This window comes from Coloeus monedula (genome assembly GCF_965178545.1).
Source record: "Coloeus monedula genome assembly, chromosome: 7".
Lineage (NCBI taxonomy): Eukaryota > Metazoa > Chordata > Aves > Passeriformes > Corvidae > Coloeus > Coloeus monedula.
The window spans coordinates 20,133,242-20,151,508 of record NC_138787.1 but is presented as its reverse complement, the minus strand read 5'-3'; the positions used below and the strand labels follow the sequence as shown (position 1 = coordinate 20,151,508).

At 35.4% G+C, this 18,267-nt stretch overlaps 1 protein-coding gene across 2 annotated transcripts; it reads left to right on the top strand.

Moving 5' to 3' along the window:
- Window positions 1-72: 72 nt before the first annotated feature.
- DCAF17 (DDB1 and CUL4 associated factor 17) lies at window positions 73-18,267 on the top strand. 2 transcript variants are annotated; one of them, XM_082284692.1, is made up of 14 exons: window positions 73-202; window positions 1,441-1,544; window positions 2,910-3,000; window positions 3,866-4,008; window positions 4,811-4,889; window positions 5,038-5,127; window positions 7,259-7,366; window positions 7,873-7,978; window positions 11,433-11,575; window positions 12,976-13,085; window positions 13,530-13,617; window positions 15,102-15,185; window positions 16,576-16,731; window positions 17,488-18,266. In XM_082284692.1, the coding sequence occupies exons 1-14, from the start codon at window positions 194-196 to the stop codon at window positions 17,611-17,613; spliced, it is 1,437 nt and encodes a 478-aa protein (XP_082140818.1). In that variant the 5' UTR covers window positions 73-193; the 3' UTR covers window positions 17,614-18,266. The 2 variants fall into 2 exon arrangements, with proteins under 2 accessions (XP_082140818.1, XP_082140819.1); XM_082284693.1 differs by lacking the exons at window positions 73-202; window positions 1,441-1,544 and having other exon boundaries at window positions 2,908-3,000; window positions 3,851-4,008; window positions 17,488-18,267.

The window sequence follows — 18,267 nt, the reverse complement described above, 5'->3', positions numbered from 1 at the left end:
GCGAGGGAGAAAGGCGATCCCGGCCCGCGGGCCGGGAATATGCCCGCAGGCGGCCGCCGGCGGGGGCAAGGCCGCCCCCCGGGCGTGCGGGGTGCACAACGTGTGCCGCCTCCTCAGCCGCAGGGCCCACGGCTTCTATGCCAGGGATGCTGGTGTCGCCCACAGGAAGAACCTGGGACTCCTCAGAAAGATAATGTGTCAGGTAATGGGCTGCGTTTCGGCGCTGGCTGCATCCCTGAGGGTACGGGCTCTCCGTCGAGGGGGCTGAGTATCAGTCCTCTCGTGTTCGAGAAGTCCCCGGTCACGCTGGAAAACAAGTTTGGGGGAAAAAAAGGTGCAGTTTTGACGAAGACAGTTAGTGATGGTTAAATTTATTTCACAAGGCTCGGGCCTAGAAATGTAGAGAGGATTGTGCTGGGCAAAAACTGCAGAGGCACTTGTATATCTAATAGTGTTAGAAATAAGCTTTTGTGAGATTCTATATCACCTATTTCCCTAAGATGGCTTCATATTTAATACTAATGTTAAAGTCTTAGTGTTTCATGTTAAATTTGAAAGGAATTTTGCACAATAAGATAATCAGCAGAGATTTTCAGGTAAATGTAACCCCAGTTCTTAGTGAAACTAATGTTACAGAATAGATAGGAATTAAACCAATTACAAACTGAACCCTTTTTTAAAAACAGTTTTAAAACAATTACTGCTTCCATACATTAGTTGATAGAAATACATTGGAAAAGACTGTGGAAGTGAATTGGCAATTATCTTACACTGAAAATACATTTATTGGAAGTCATCTGAAGTATTTGCTTATGTAACTAGATCAATAGGCATGCAAGGTTTACTGAAGTGAAAATAAGTATGTCTGACTTACACTTTTTTTTTCTAATACTGGTACCTTTGTTAATGGTATAGAGTTCCTGATATCTTAAATGCATGGAAGAAACTTTAATGTGAGCAGTCTATTTCATCAACGTTTTGGGTGCTTATTGCAAATAACAGTAAATACATTTTTCTGTCTTTCACACCAAACACCACCAGCAGAATGGAATTACGTATTTAATAAATCCAATTAATTACATATAAAAGAATTCTGTGCATATTTATATTCTGGGGAGTTGAGTCCTTGATTTCAAAAGTCACCATGGAAGGTTAGTAGCCAGTTTTAATGCAGGCAAGTTAATGACACAATATTCCTTACCCCTGCTGTCCATTATAGCTAATTAAAAATCTTTTAACTTGGTTTTTAAAGAAGACAAAATTTTCTTTAAAAAGGTCTGGTAATTTTATTTATAAAAACCAAATAAGATTCTTCCTTGTGTATTTGGCTGTAAAGTTTCAATTAATGTGAATTATTAAGTTGCAGGAGCCAAAGAAAATATTTTTCAGAAGCAAAGTTTGTTACAAACAGCCATCACTGTTAAAACGATTCTGTTTCAGGAAAGTACTAAATTCAAGAATGTCTGGACAACTCATTCTGCATCTCCTATTGCGTATGAAAGAGGAAGAATTTACATGGACAATTACCAATGCTGTATTACCAGGTAATAAATTTACAATTGTAAGGTACTGACTTACAGTTTTGAGACTGATTCTGTGTTACATTGCTAACTTTACTCATACAAATAGCTGCTGTGAATTGAGTGGAGTTTACTTAGGAACAAAAAAAAAAACCAGGTGCATAAATCTTTGGTTTACAGTCTTTGAATTACATTTAGATGTTGCTGTATCTTAATGTGACACCTACTTTGGTAAAAGAAAGCCTGATCTTTCTGGTGCTGTATAACCTCAGCTTTCAGAGCAGGAATGGAAGATTACCACCATTTTCTAGTCTTGCACTAAAAAGACAAATGAATAGTAGTTCTTTGTAGTCTGGTACCTAGCACTGTACTAAAGAGTGTGTCACAGAATCAGCCTATGTAACAAGCTTAGTACTACGTAAGTTCTGTATAAAATAGGTAAATTAGTTTTCATGTAAAAGTACAGCCCGCAGTATGTGCTAGTTTTTGCTAATGTATTTTGCAGATTAGTTCTCTGATCTAATGTATTCTCCTGTTCCATGACCAGTTGCAGATACACAGGTTAGGAGGCAGGACATGGTAGGGTAGAGGACAGGAAATCTGTGTCCACCAGCCCTTGTCCTTGCCTGTCCCTACTGTGAGGGAAGTAGCATGGACTTGGAGAACTGCATTGCTGAGGAAGTTGTGGGCAGAGCAGTTTTGAGATAGTGTCATATGATACATAAAAGACGAACTACTCTGTCAGTGTAAACCACTAAGAGTTAATTAAATAAATCTATAACCCACAGCTGAGATCTAAATCTGCTTTTTTTCCTACATTGTATGAATGTTTTCAGTACTGGGTTAACCCGTCTAACATCTTTCAGGTTTTTCTTTGTCTCATCTTCTCCCAGAGGGCAAAACTGTGCACAGTACAAAGCTTTTCTTTTAGTTAGTCGAGTTTTTTTTTAAAGTATCTGAACATGACGCCACACCTTTGTTATGAACGGCAACATTGGAAGAACTTGAGGGGAAGGTTCCAGGATGATCATTAGTTTTTGAAATGTGCTTTCTTCTTAATGTATATCACTAGTGCAAGAATGTTACTATTGTTACTTAAAAGAAAAATAAACCAAACTAAAAGTAAACCCAAAACTAAAAACAAACAAAAAAAAAAGCAACCAGACCAAAAGATTTAGAGAAGTTTAGCTTTTAAATATTACATTATATTAACTATTGCTTATTAGGCCTTATTTTGAGAGCAATTTCAGGTATATTTACAAAGGTATATTTACAAATTTTTCTGACCGGCCTAAGGAGAAGGCAGGATTTATAAAACTGTATGAAATGACTTGTTGGTAGAAAGTGGTCTATAAAATAGACTAACGATTAGCAATCATTTTCCTCTAGCATTGCACAAGAGCCAAGAATACTTTATCAAAAGTCAAAGTGTGCCAAGTCTGAAAAAATAGAAGATGCTTTATTGTTGGAATGCCCACTGGTAAGATTACTTTTTACTGGAGCATTGTTGTGCAAAATACTAAATTAATATATTTTGGTGAAACATTTAGAATGGAGTGCTCTTTCCTTCCAAACCATTTTCCCAATGTTTTTAGGGAGTTAAGTCATTAAAGGTTTGCAACATGTGCCTTATTTATATTAACTGAACGTTTAGAGATATACTTCTCTGTATTTCTCAGTAGTGCATTCAAATGCTTTTTTTGTAAGCTTTCATGGAAAATTTTAAAACCAGTGCTTTTATGCTTATGCAATTAATTCTTAATTCCTTACAAAATAAATTCTAGGACAGTAGCTGGGAGTTTTAGTTTTCTCCAGATCTGTTGACATTAAAAAAACCAAAAAGCAGATACACTGGAGGCCTATTGAAGCAACCATGCCCAAAAACTATTCTATTGTTTCTAACTAATAATTACATAATTTCTCTCCTTCACCCAGTGTCCACAGAGCTTAGAAATATAGCCCTATCCATGAGGTACCTAAAAATAAAGCAGTGTAAATGCCATTTGTAGCAGTTACTACTGAATGTCTCATTTTGAAATACTTAAAGAACTTTATCTTCAAGATTGGTATCAATTAGATCAATAAGCAGTTAATTTTTCACAAGACAAGGATGTTTTAAAGGCTGTCTTTTAACTGTCTTGCAAAAAATGTGACAGCAGACTATTTATGTGATAGGTGATTATTTGGCATGGACAAGAGCTTAGAGATACTGATCTGATTAGCAGGCAGCTTTCCTCCTTCAGTTTTTGAGGAATGTGTATTTACTTTTGTGTTCTTCTGACTGTGTCAAAATGTTATGTATCCTCCTGATACAAACTTTTTTCTAATAGCCTTTTTTTATGTAGGGGGAAATGCTACCAAGTCCGTCAGATTACAAAGCTTCCCTGATAGTCTTGACAGTGCAGAACTGGCTTCTACGTCTCTCTGCTGATAGTGGAGAAGTACTGGAAAAAGTATATCTTGCTGGTTCCTGTTGCAAATTCTTCAGGTATTACACAACAGCTAGGCTTTATATCATTAGCAGTCATTAGTAGTATAGTGGAGAAGGAGAGCTTTATATAATTAACAGTGATTAGTACTATAGAGGAGAAGGGGAATTGTGTTTATTTTAGTACTATCCTATGGCTGACAACAGATTTGTTAATCTAGAACATTAACTGGAGTAGTGTTCCTGCATGCTCTTACCTGTAGAAGAATTTCACCAACTTAAGTATTATGGGGTCAAATTTGGTATCAAGTTCCACAAAACCTAGTGTACTATTTGCTTTTCTCTGACAACTTTACAGCCTTTAGTATTGCAATAGCAACATACCAAGAGAGGACTTTAAGAGCTGAAAAACAAACCTGATCAAACATACAAACAATATGCTCAAAGTTTGAGATGTTTTTAATTTGCAAAGATTCTTCTCCATAGGGTAGATTTTAAAGCAGAGCAGTTACTTTTCTGGTAAACTGCTTCTTTTTTTCAGTTTTCAGAAGAAATTATTTTCTTTAGGCTGAAGGATAAGAAAGTGTGATTATGAAGGGAAGGAGAAAAATAAAGATAGTGAATGTTCATGCTTTCCAACTATTTCTCACAATCCTGTATGAAATAAGCCATTCCTAGTTCCATGGATTTTACATCATTGCAAAGAGCAAACATCTTGAGCACCTCTTCCAAATCAAATACTGAAGTTTGCCTGGGCACAGGCATCGGCTTAGTTATGGTAGACTATATTTTATGTGAAATAATATATTTATTAATAAATAGTTTTCATGTCATTAAGATAGGCCTTTCTTGTCACAAATAGGTATCTGAGCTGGGATACTCCTCAAGAGGTAATGATTGTAAAGTCAGCTCAGAATAAGCTCCCTGCAGCAGCACGGCAGGTAAGTTTGTCAAAAAACTGTCATTTTTACAACATTGATCAAAAAAATTTACAAGCACAAAGATGGGGACATTATACTTTGTTATTAATGGTAGAAGATAAAAGTTGTCCTACCTTTAATAACTATATTCAGTATTGTTCCTTCCCAGGCAGGAATCCAGCAGACTGTATTGTTTTATCTTGCTGTATTCCAAGTTTTGCCTCTTTCATTCATTGGAATGCTGGAAATAAACAAAAAGGTAAGTTAATTTTTCTAATAACATGTGATCTGTAATGCAGTTCTATGACAGCTGTAGTTTAGACACTTATTTCAGAATTTCAGAAGTCATACTTACAGCTTGTAAAAGCAATTGAAACATTAATTAGCAGCAGTGTTCTTGTGTCTGATAGGGGCGTTGGGGCAAATATTCTTAATTCTAATGACCAGAAGAGAAGATACAAATAGATTCTGTTACTGGGTTGCTCTTTGACATGTGGAAGGACTTTAGCCTTTTCTTAGAGCAATCATAAGAATTAGGAAATCCTGAAGTGTTTGCACACTTCTTTTCACCTCCTTAAAGAAAGATAGATGTGCCTCTGACCCAGTCCTAGTAACTGTCTATCAAGTCTATATGCAGTTACAAATGTTTCAAACTTTTATTATCACTGTTATTGAATGACAGAAGTAAATATGTCTTGCTTTACCAGTCAAGAACAAACAACCTGAGTTCAGTCTCTGACCTGTAAGTAAGTGCATATACTTAGGAAGAAACTTAGAGCCAGATTGCAATTATTACTGTTTGATTTTAAGTCAAGAAAGCTCTGGATACAACTTACACATGAAAGAGTACAAACATGCAAACTCTGTCTTTTAGGTTCTGTGAGGTACAGTGTCTTTTAGGGTCCAGAGCTATAAGCTGGAGTTTTAGCTGGTGCTAGGTTGGGTTGAGGCTATAATTGAAATTGGGCCTGACAAGTGAAGGCATGGGGTTAAACTTTTTCATGGGCCCATGAAAGTTTGGGGGTACTGTGTATTGTTCTGTTCAAAATTAGTATTTGGGACTGGAAAAAATGTTACCAGTATCAAAGGTATTCTCAATCTGGTTAGGAATGGCATGCCAAATTCATCATGGTCATAGTAGGCAGAACATCTGAAAGAGCACTTCTTCAGCTGGGACTGTACCAAGTACTCATCAGAGAAATTGTTAAACTATAATGGAAGGGCAGCATTTTAGATGTGAGAATCACCCAGCAGGAGATGCAACGAGTGAAGGCAATGCCAGACCTGCCACAGATCAGAGGAATGTGACTGTTAGATTGGAGTTAGGGTTAGTATTACTGTTTAAGACTGCAGAATGCACCTCATGCATCAGCTTTACTGAGATGGTGTACCACAATAAATTCTGAGTTCAGAGTGGCTGAGGTCTTAAGGATAGAAAGGAGACTTGAGGGTTGGAAGATTATTAGAGTTTGTGTCTGAAAGACACAGAGACCTAAGCTAACAAATGTATTGAGAAAGAGCTGTAAAACGAAGTAAAAGGTGAAGTCTCAGAAGTGAATATATCTTTCATAACTGAACAGATCACAAAATTGTAGGTAGTGTTTAGGTGTAGGTGTCTTACAGTTTCTGGGTTTCTTTATTTTTTTATTGGTTTTGAGCCTGTTTTAACTGGTTTAATTGCTTTTTTACATAGTAAGTCAGATTAAAGAAAACTACATTTCCAAGCATATCTATTAAAGAAACCCAATGAACTTCACGTGTTGTTATTAATTAAATATGAAGAATTCATTTGTGGGGTTTGCTCAGTGATGTGTTAAGCAGTAGCACAAATGAATAGTGCATAATTATTAAAAAGGATAAGTCAGCTTCTCATGTGTATGTCTAATTTGGATTCAGAGAGAATCCTGTACTCTGTGACAGCTGGATAATGAAGTTTTAGTACAGCTGTACGCAGCCATAGAGTTGTGATTAGACTAGTATTTTACCCTGGTGGTGAAGAAAGAACAGAAGATCTGAAATCAGGACTTTTGGATTGAGTTGCTGGTTTTGCTAACATTCCTGTGGGATGCTGGATAATATAATCTATTCATGTATGATAATAACTGGGTAGCATGATATGAAGATAAACTGAGAATTTATTAGAGCATGAATCCGCTTGCAGAATATGAGTAATCTAACCTCAGGTGTTACTGCAGTGCAACGGATTAAAGAAACTCAGCAGAAGAGATGAGTTACAGAAAACTTCATGAATTTAAACACTGATCGTAGAGATTGGTCAGAATAAAAAAAAATAAAGCAATTGCAAAATCAAGGACATAATGTCAGTTATTTGTGTTTTCTCTCAATTATTTCTTCTCTAATAGAATATTTTTTGCTTCATTTTATTCCAGATTTTTGGTAATAGTGTGACAGATGTTGCTGTTTCTAATGGAATCCTGATTGTAATGTATAGCATGGGTCTGGTCAGGCTCTATAACTTCAAGGCCATTTTGGAACAGGTAATGAAACAAAAGAGTTTTCATACAGTCCATGCTATTTTTGGGTAAATTCATAAATATTTGTGTATGCTACATAAGTACATGGGGCATGGGTCAAAGGATAGGTTCCTGCCCGAATTTATGGTCAGAAGATACAAATGGATACACTAGCAGAAAATTACTTGCAACAGTTACAGTTGGCAAAACATAAGAGATACAGGGTCAGACAGGCACTTCTGGGGAGTTATGTACATGTTAGACCAGATGTGCTCCTCTTTACACACCTATACTGTAGTTATAGATGATTGTTAAGGCCAGGAACTGGTGGGCATGGGGAAGTTTGATCTCAAACAGAACTGCAGTGAGACTTGTGAGTTTATATCCTTCCAGTCAAAAATCAAACTAATTCAAAAATAAGACCTCAAGCAGTATCTAACAAAATAAAGAATGCAGTAGTAATAGAGCAGTAAAACTAAAAAGCAAATAAATATGCATCTGTAAAGCTAAATTGTTCTGTGTTATTTTAGTTCATGGAACAACCATTTGATTTGGGACAAGAATTCAACTGGAATGGTCAGGTGGGAGTTGTAGGAAAGTATCCATTTGGTCTTCCATGTAACATTAAAATAACAGGTAATTATGATCTTTGTATTGGCTTGACTGGTGGCTTTTATGGATTAATTGTGACTTATTTCACACTAAGGAAAAATACTAAAATTACTGTGCTCATGTTGTGCTGTAGCTGTATTTCTGGATTTACATTATAGTAAAATGTGCTTTGCTTTACTTCTAATTACAGTAATAATTATATAAGACACACCAAGAACACTATTAGAGCAACTAAGCTATCTGAAAAACTTTATAAGCAGTGCATGAAATGGAAACCCCTTTCTTTATTTCTGAGATGCAACTGTTCTTAAGAAACAGGAAGGACTAGGATAGCTGTTAGTAGCACCCAGAAACAGTATATGGTATGTAAGCAGAAGATGTGAGACCATTTACTCCAGCTTGCAGAGGAAATTCAAAGAGACTGAATAAAATTTGTCTGACTTGCATTTTGATATTCTAGGTTGTCAGAAATGTGCCAGTTTCAGTAAAATGAATTCCCGAGAAGAGAACAAATTACTAAAAACAATTCTAATGCCTCAAATCATTAACTTATAAATGTTCTGTGTTACTTAATGACTTCTTTCTCTAAAATGAAAGTGGCTTCTGTTGGTATACTTGAGATTAGAATTTGGTGCTAAGAATCTTAATGAATGAGCAAAGCCTGAGACTTTCTTCGAAATTTCTTTTCTTACTTTAAAAATACATTCTCACAAGTTCACACTTGAGGCATCTAAAAAAAAATTTAAAAGGTTGGTTTCACGAATATCAAAGAATGCATGTATTTATTTATTTAATTTTAAACGCTTCTGTATTAAACGTTTTTTACAGGTGATTGTCCACATAAAATATGCTCTTTTTTTTCAGTGTCAGATAACAAGTGGCAAATCAATCCAGATTTATATAAAAATGAGGGAGTACACAAAGATAAAATACAGACTTACATAGTGAAGTTATAATGCAATGTTTTAGGGAAACAAAGTAATAGGCTGCTATATTTGATCTCTCAGGTTTTGCAAAGGGAAATCTTTCCCCATTTTTCTCTCCATCTCGATATGTGAAACCACCATTTAACGTCAGGGACCTGTGGAAATCCTGCTGTGGGAACTTCAATAGGACAATTTGATCTCATGGCTTATAGATCATTGTAGTTTTTAGTTTTGAGATTTAAAACCGTGGACTGGAGAAAACATTTTTGATCTTTAATCACATTCAGGAATTTGTGGTTAGGAAGTTTTGAACCCATGACATACATTTTTCGTGGTTGCTTTTTGCAAATAGTTGCATTCCTGTGGTTTTCTTCTTGAAAGAATAGTTGCATTTCTGAGTTGTTTTCTTTCAAGAATGAGATGGGCAAATGCTTCAGTGAGCAAGATCCTAACAGTTTCGGAGTGCAGGCTTGTATTTACTATAATTGAACTGTGTAGTTTTTCTTCTTACTTAGTCCTAGCCTCCCTACAGAAATTGCCTGAAGGGATGGCCATTATTACAGTACTGTTTCCATGGTGTGAGGTACCCGAAAGGAAGTGTAGAGAGATCGAAACATACAGGCTGCTATGTACTATGCTACAACTCTTAACTGGTGAGGAATTGATTTTGGTCACAGTGTGTGATTTTCTGAACTGTCCAGAACTTAAAACTGTAGTTTGATTTATTGTTAGATGATATAGTAATTTCAGAAAAAAAGCAAGGAGAAGGATACCTTGTAGAAACCTTTTCCTGTTCTTGTTTCTTTGGTTTTATTTGCATTTAGAACAAACACTTGTTAGTGCTGCCAGGAACAACTTATGAGTTTAGATGAGTCTGCAGGGTTTAAAGTAAGTGAACAAAGAAGCTCAATTGGAGATTGAAAACTGGCAAGACTTGGGAAAGGACTTGCAAACAATAAAACAGGAGGTGTTAAGCAACCAGAGCAAGTGACATACAGCAGGAAAGAGGGAGTTGAGGCAGCAGAATCACATTATCACAGTGGTTTAGGTGGCTATGATCTTGCAAATCTTTGCCAAATTAACATAAAAGGAAAGGCGTATTTTATAAGTAGACTCTACTACTCAGTATTGATATACTATTGAGATACATTTAATTGTATCATTTAGTCCATCTACCAGAATTTTTGAGGGACCTTGATATATATGCTTTATTTTAAAAGTTGTTTGGATAAAATGTTAGCAAACTTTCTTAAGTCATTTTTCATTTTCTGACTGATTTTAGTATCAGTAGGTCCTTTGCTTATGCTTCCATCTTCAACATTCTCTACATTTCCAGCAGATGCATGAGTTTTTTATAACCTATAGTTTGTTATATCTTGCACAGAATCATCCATTTCCTATGCGTCACTCCAAAAGGCAAATAGAACATAGTCACTTTCCAGCTTAGGAAAGACTTCATTTCCATTGGCATTGAACTAATTCCATTCAATCTAAATGGCTAAGTAGATGGAAACATGAACAAAGGAAGAGGAGAGAAGCACTCCATAAACGTAATATCTGATGTCATGTGACAGCACCATTGGCAGCTAGGATAATTATCTACACTAAGCAGGATAAGAACAAGTCAAAATTTGGGTAAGACATTTGGGACCCAAAGTCCAAATAAGAACCTTGTTCTCCTTGCACTAGTTCAGTTTGGGTTTTTGTGTTCTGCCTGTCTAAATTCCCCTTGTAACTGCAGATTTTCTCCACATTTTGTCAATTTTTTCCCAGCTTTTCTCTGTTAGAAAGAGCTGATCTTCACTCTAAAGTTGATTCAGTTATAGCAGCTGTACAAATTGCTTTGATTTACCTAGTTGGCAGAAGTTGTAAAGTTCTGTGCAGTCCATTTCATTCAAAATGCCTCTCATTTAGTAAACAGAAGACTTGTAAGAATGGCCTAGTACATCTCTATAATTTATCCCAACTGAACTGAAAGGAAAACTAGATACCTTTTGCCATTAATTGCAAAAATTTTTATATTTTGATTTATTTTTATGAACTCAGCTACAGATTGCATCCATTGTGGTCCACACTATTTTGTTGTATTACACAAAAGGAGAAAGCAGAATCTGCATATTCTATCCTCCTGCATTTTTAATTCAGTTGAGATTGCTGCTTGCTGTTTCCAGTTATTTATCACTGGTTTTCCCAAGACAATAGTGACCATTTTGATATGGTCTTCGATCTCTTCATGTGTACATCCTTTCTCAGTCAGATAATTTTAATTATTTGCTGTGTCTTTGCTTGTAAATCAAAGGTACTAGAAGAGTAGTTCAGCACCAAGATCTAAGAAGGCAGTAACCCTCCAGAGGGAACAGTGCAGATGTGCACCCGGATGCTAGGTGAGGTAGCATAGCTGGTGCTGGAAAAGAGTTCACAGCCAATGTGTTTCCAGCAATCTTCAAAAGTTCTGAAGAATTTGTAGCTTTATTGGAATTTAGAATTGTAAGGATCAATGGAATTATGACTGTTCTGCTACTAATGGTGTTAACATTACCGAATATTTGCAGATACCCCACCTTTGCTATTTGAAGCATCTTCTCTGGAGAATGCATTTCAAATTGGAGGTTACCCTTGGCATTATATCATCACACCTAACAAGAAAAAACATAAAGGAGTCTTCCATATTTGTTCTCTGAAAGACAATGCTTTGGTAATATATTCAGAAAGCAGCTTCTCTGAAATTAATGTGTATTATGTTTGTCTTCATCTCTTATTCTGAGTAGGTAATAATACCTTTGTTTAGCAGTGTAGAGCTTACACAGGGATCACCCCAGTATCAAATTAGCTATCCCATGGAGTCATATGTAAAATAGTTTCTTCTGAATTAGCACTGCTTCTCATATTTCTTTCATTCCAATATAAATAGTAGCGCTGTCAGAGCTACACAGCACTGTATTCATGACTTATTAAGTCTCATTACCTGTTTCCTTGGTTACATGGTAACATCCTAACACTTCTGACTAGTCAGCCTACTAAATGCTGACTAAAGAATTATTTTAAATTTTAAGAAATTGCAGAGTAAATGTCCTTGATGTTTGTAGTTTATCTTTGACTTGTACCTTCTCTCTCTCCTTAAAAAGATTTGATTGCTCAGTTTAATTCCTTTTTGTCCCTAGAAAGGTTTTATTACTTAGTTTAATCTGTTCCTAATTATTTTTGTTTATGTACTATTCATCATATGAATACTATTTTGTGTGAGCTCTCCCTCTCAGCTTTTATTTTGAATCTGGAATTGACCTGAAGATCATTCTGTATTTCAAGCAACTTCTAGGCCTGTTCAGAGTTTCTTGACTAAATAAGTCTCATTTGTAAATGTCCTTATCTCTTTTGCTTGCCTTATCAAACCAGTTATTTCCCTCCTGTCTTATTTTCAAAACTGATGTTTCACAACTGTAGCTGAAGATCAGTTTTGATTCAAATGGACTTGTAGAATCCTTTCTCATCTGTTTTTTTCTATGTGGGTTCATATATTTGGCAATTTGAATCATCGATGTCAGCTAAATTTAACAACAGAAAGCCACTGCCAAAATCCCGAGATTTTGACTGGCTTGCATTTGATTGCTGAAATCACAAGGTATTCCAGGCTTACATGCTCCACAAATAATTTGCACAAAAGAGGCTAAGCCTGAGGTTTGAAGCTGAAGTAAAACTCTGTGCTAATGTTTGTCACATATGTTGACACATCCCATGTCTTGGATACTCAAATAGCGGGAATTATTGAAACATTTGCACAGTTTCAGTTAAATCTTCATTTTGCTTAGTTTCAGGAGAGATAGGATGATACATAGCTAAGGTACAAGGTTATTGCTTATTGCATATTAAAAATTTCAAAACTGCTCCACCGAATATCTTGAGAATTGGAACTGAGTCTTTTTATTATTGTTGTTGTTGTTTTTATTATTGTTCCACCACCATCCTTTCTGGTCATGGTTAGGAGCAATACTTAAAAACCTCCAGAGGTATATAGTGAGGAGCTCAGTATTTCCTCTTTAATTAGATCTGTGAGACTTTAAAAATACTAATATTCTAAGCTTTCTTTTTCTTCTTCAGGCAAAAAATGGCATACAGGATATGAAATGCTGTTCACTTGAACCTGACTGGATATATTTCCATCCAGATATGTCAGGTAGAATAATCCACGTGGGACCAAACTTGATAAAGTATGAGCCTTTTTTACTCAAATCTTTTTTTCATTAGAGAAGAAGTTGCATAACTGCAATAAATTCAGTAGTTTGACAATTTGCAGGCCCAAAAACTCATCAGACCATAGAAATTGTAAAATCTATTAATTTGTCAGAATCAAAAGTTCTTCTAGAAACATCTGAAGACTTCTGTGTGATGAATGTGGGCACTAGAGGCCACAGTTTAGATTTTGATATGAAAAATATTCAAGGACCACTGTGTCAAAATTTCACTGGTAAACATAAATTACAAAAATAATTAATTTTCATTTTATTTATTTATGATGTTTTAATAGAGATTTTTAAAAATTATATAGAAATGTTGCAGTAAGCAGATTAGAATACATTGACTAAATAAAGTCAGTAAGTCATAAAGTCACCCCAAGACATTTACTTACTTTATAATTTCTGTTTCTTTTGTAGAGTCTTAAAGCTTAAGGAAGTTAAAAATCATGCCGATCAAATGGAGATTGCAGAAGATTTTACAATTGTAGCCAACAGAGAAAACTGTGTGAGTTTAGTGTCTGAGACCACAATGTGTCGTTTTGAGCTATACACAGGGGGTTTGCATATCTGAGTAATCACTGTGTTTGATGGGCTTTATTCAAGGTTTATTGAAAGACATTTCTCTGTCTTCATTGGACTTTAAGCAGTATGAAAAGAATTTTGAAAACAATAACACTTTCAGGATAGATTTCTGAAACCTCCAGTCTTTTCTTTAGTTTTCAGCATTCTTTATGGTGTGCAGTGTAAACATGTATCATGGATATAAAACATACTTAAAAGATGGTGACAGATTTCCTTCAAATGAAGGTGCCACCAAGTGATAATTGTGTGCATCTCTGGTGCTCAGGTAAGTAGAGCATACAAATGCTAGAAATGTTTCAAGTCTCTCATAACGTAGGGGTAAGTCTTCATAAGCCAACAAAGACAATACACTGCTTCCAAAAGTCCATTCCTTTTCCTGGCCATCCACACCTGTCACTCTCTCGTGACAAGTCTGGCATTCATCTAACCCTTGGCACTAAAATAACAGAATAATAACCTGGCAGAAAACGTGAGTACTTTCCTGCTTGCTTGTTTTGCTGAACTGGAGCAGAGCAGGATTGAATCATCAGTGAATCAGAAGAGTGCAGAAAGGTGGAATCAAGCGTGAGAGGATGTTTAAAACTACTGGTAGAACTGAGCTCTTAAATCACCTCAGTTGTTTCACAAAGTCTTTTACGATACAGAATCACAAAGACAATCTAATGTCAAAAAGGTTAAAGAGCACACATGAAAACAATTCTAGGTAGTGCCTGGAACTGTCATTTTGATTGAGCAGACAAGTTATGTCTTACCTAAAAGCAAATTTTTATAATTTGAATACTGTAAAATGTCTGCGAATCTGTGATACTAATTTTGAAGCTTTTGCAGGAATAAAGGTTTGTGTATTAAAAATCTACACAAACTCAAGAACAAAACTTGCATTGAATTAAAAAACTAAACACCAAGTCATCTAATAACTTGACATACCGAGTTCTAGTGCTGCCTGTGCTGTGCTTATTCCTTTTGACTTCTATTAAGACACTGATAACCTTTTTTTAAAATATTTTTGGTGTTAATGAAGCCCAGTGGAAGCAACCATGGTGGTTTAAGATGCTACTTTCCCCACCTTCTGGAAGTAAGAGTTTAGGAAAAAAATTGGTGGTGATTTAGCAGTCATAATTCTCATTCTAGCATCTTGGTTCTAGTCACTTCTGTTCAAAAAATTATGGTAGCTGAGAACCTTTGCCACCTCTGTGGGACACCTCTAAATATGAGTAAACAGCAATAATATCTCAACTAAAGTCACCAAGTTCATGAACTCATAAGGAAAACAGCAGCACCGGCTATGCATAGCTATTGAGTAAAACAAGGTCAGAAAACAAAATACATGAAACAGATACGTTGTCAAATCAATAGAAACTAAATTGTTCTGAAGTCTAGAGACACTTTTTGTATGTTTCTCCAAAGGTGAACAACACTGTTACTGTAACAGCTTCTGGTCGAGTGGTGAAAAAGCGTTTTACCTCGCTGGATGATGACCCAGAACAAGAGGTAACTGATGTAGTAAGAGCACTTCATGGATTATTTCACTGTTTAGCTAGCCAAAAGCCCTTCTTGTTTCAGGTGCGGTGGGTGTAACCATTAGCTGTGTGTATCTTTGAGTTCTTTATTCTTCTTCTCTTTTGTCGTCTTCTAATTGCTTCACATGCTGTTTATCATCTTTTCTCCTTGGTTGACATTTGAGCTTTGAATTTTCTTTTTCTTTCAAGAACTGATCTTATGCCCCATGATACCATAACTCCATGTGACTTCAGTGGCACAGAAAAGATATGTTAATGTGTCAAACCATTACGCTCTTCTTTATTTAAATGTCTACTTTGAACGTTCCTTATAAAGCATTTTACGAAATGAAAGGAACTTTTTCTTTTCCTCTGCTTTAGGATCCTCTTGTCTTTTTTATAGTATCTCTAAATTTTCTTTTTCTCTCCCAGTTACTTTGATTGGATTGTAGGATAAGGTATTTAACACTTTTCCTTTAAGTAACTGCTTCTTGAGAATGAAAACACCCCTTGAGTCTTGAAAGGTTATGAAAAATATTTTTTAGCTCTGTCTAGAGCTGGATCTGTAATTGACGTAAGCACAACAGGTAAAATTCATCAGTTTCTGGCAGTCTCTCCTATTCTTTATTCTGAGGAAATAGATTTTACTATGGTAAAAATACAGCACAGTCCAGTATAACCCATAAGGGTCTGCAGTATATCTCTATTCACTTTTTCTTTTAACCATAATAAAAATAATTGCACACTATTTTTCTTTCCTGCTGTTACACTTTACCTGTGATTCCAGTAAATGTTTTTACATTATGGAAGAAAGACTGGCTTGAATTTAAAGAGCATGTCACAGTGAGATAAAGGCAATTAAGATAGTTCACAATCTTCACATTTGGGTCTCAGTTCTTCAGTGACATATAATCTGTGGAGCAAGAGAGAGATCTGAATAGAACATAGAGATATTCAGGTAAATGGAATTACTCTAATGTACCCATTCACTCAAAACCAATGATGGTTTAAAGCTACACTGTCTCTTAATGACTGCTTCAATAAATACATATAAATAAATATATTTCTTCAGCCTCTCTAGAAGTACTTATTTTGTATTTCCTGTATGTTACATATTAAATACATGTACTTGCACATTAGGATTTTTCAGAACATCACTTCCTTTTCTCCTGCTTAAGGAATTTTGCTGAAATACCCCGACAGCTCATGTTGGGAAAAATGCCTGTTGGGTATCGAGCTCCCAAAGTTTTCTTTCAGAAGATAAGTACTAGAATTTGCCCAATTCTTCTTTCACCTGAAAGAAAAAAGAGCTCTACAATTTAGGTAGAGAGGAATGTGAATTTATGTTTGATTTGTAATCTTGAGGTTTTGTTTTTCCTAAGACATTCAAAATTGTGGACTATGAAGATGAATTGGATTTATTATCCACTGTGGCAGTTACTCAGATAGGAGCTGATGGAAGAGCTCACCTTGACTTTCATTGTAATGAACATGGGATTCTACTTAAGAGTATTCCATTAAAGGAGTCCTGGGATGTGGTGAGGAAAATTCTTGTCTTTTGTTCCCACTGTCTCTTCCCCACACTCATTTACATACCACTTTTCACATTTCAAGTAGATATAGAAGCAGTGTTGCGAAGGGATGAGATTTGTATAAAATAATAATCACAACTCTAAAATTGTAACTGCTCCATCAGACAGTAGTTAATTTACCTGCAAATCTCCTTTATTTGAAATTGTGATTTTTTTTTTTCATTGATTGATTTGTTTGGGGGTAAGGATTGTCCTTAATGTATTTCTGAAGTATTTATCAACTTAAATACTCATTCTGTGGCTATTTACATCAGATTAACTTTGCAACTTTTTAATAGTCTCCCTAGTTTAACTTGAACTACTCATGCATAGAATGAAGCATGGACCTCACTATGTATATATTTGGGAAGATGGAATGGGCTGTTCATACAGTCCAAGTTTAGGTGGACATCCAACTTATATGGTCTGAAATTTTCAGCGCCTTCACACCTCTTTTATCATTGACTGCGTAGGCAACTTGTGGTCTTTAAATCGGATGCTCTGAATTTAGATTCCTAAAATAGGGATGTGAGAAACCTCTCAAAGTTTTAAAATTCTGTCCTTTATCTGGAAGAGTAATCTCTGTATCCACACAAAATTTCTGCCTGATCATGGAGTTCACTGGTGTTAAATATTTTTTGTTCCTTGCAGAAGATGATATGGATCTTAGCAAGTTGTGGAAATAGAGACTGCAATCCTTTTTTTTTTGTTTTCTCATTTCAGACTTACAGTCATGAAGTTTACTTTGACAAAGACCTCGTATTACATATAGAACAGAAGCCTAACAGGAGATTCAGTTGTCATGTTTATCAAATGGTCTGTAATACTGCAAAAGATGATGATCCTTAATGCTATGAAAAAAAACAGAAAGTGTTTTGAAAAAAAAAGGAGGGAGAACTTTTGTATATATTTAAGCCATAAGCACCAGCTACAGAGACTTTTGGATGCTATTTAATGATACTGCAAAAGATGATGATCCTTAATGCTATGAAAAAAACCAGAAAGTGTTTTGTAAAAAAAGGAGGGAGAACTTTTGTATATATTTAAGCCATAAACACCAGCTACAGACTTTTGGATGCTATTTAAGGACTCCATACATATGAAGTAGTCAACTACTGTTTTTCTTGCTGGATTTAATCTTAACATTTTATACTACTACATAAGGTTTTGTTTCTTTTTTTCTTTGTGACACTGTACACTTGCCTGTAGTTCCTCATGGCTTTTCATGTATTTACCAGTTCATCATTAATGCTAGATGCAGCATTTATTGCTTCTCTTCAGCAATAGGATTGAAATACTGGATATCAAGAAGAAAGATGTGGACTTACTTATTATCTACCATTTGCTGTGATCTGTCTTACATAGTTTTACCTATGCAACTCTAATACAAACTGTTAATTAATCCAAGTATGTAAAACTATCTAGGATAAATTTTGTATGTAGTATGAAAATTGTAGTGTTCCCATTAAACCACTTAGACAAAATCCTTCTCTTGGTTTTGTG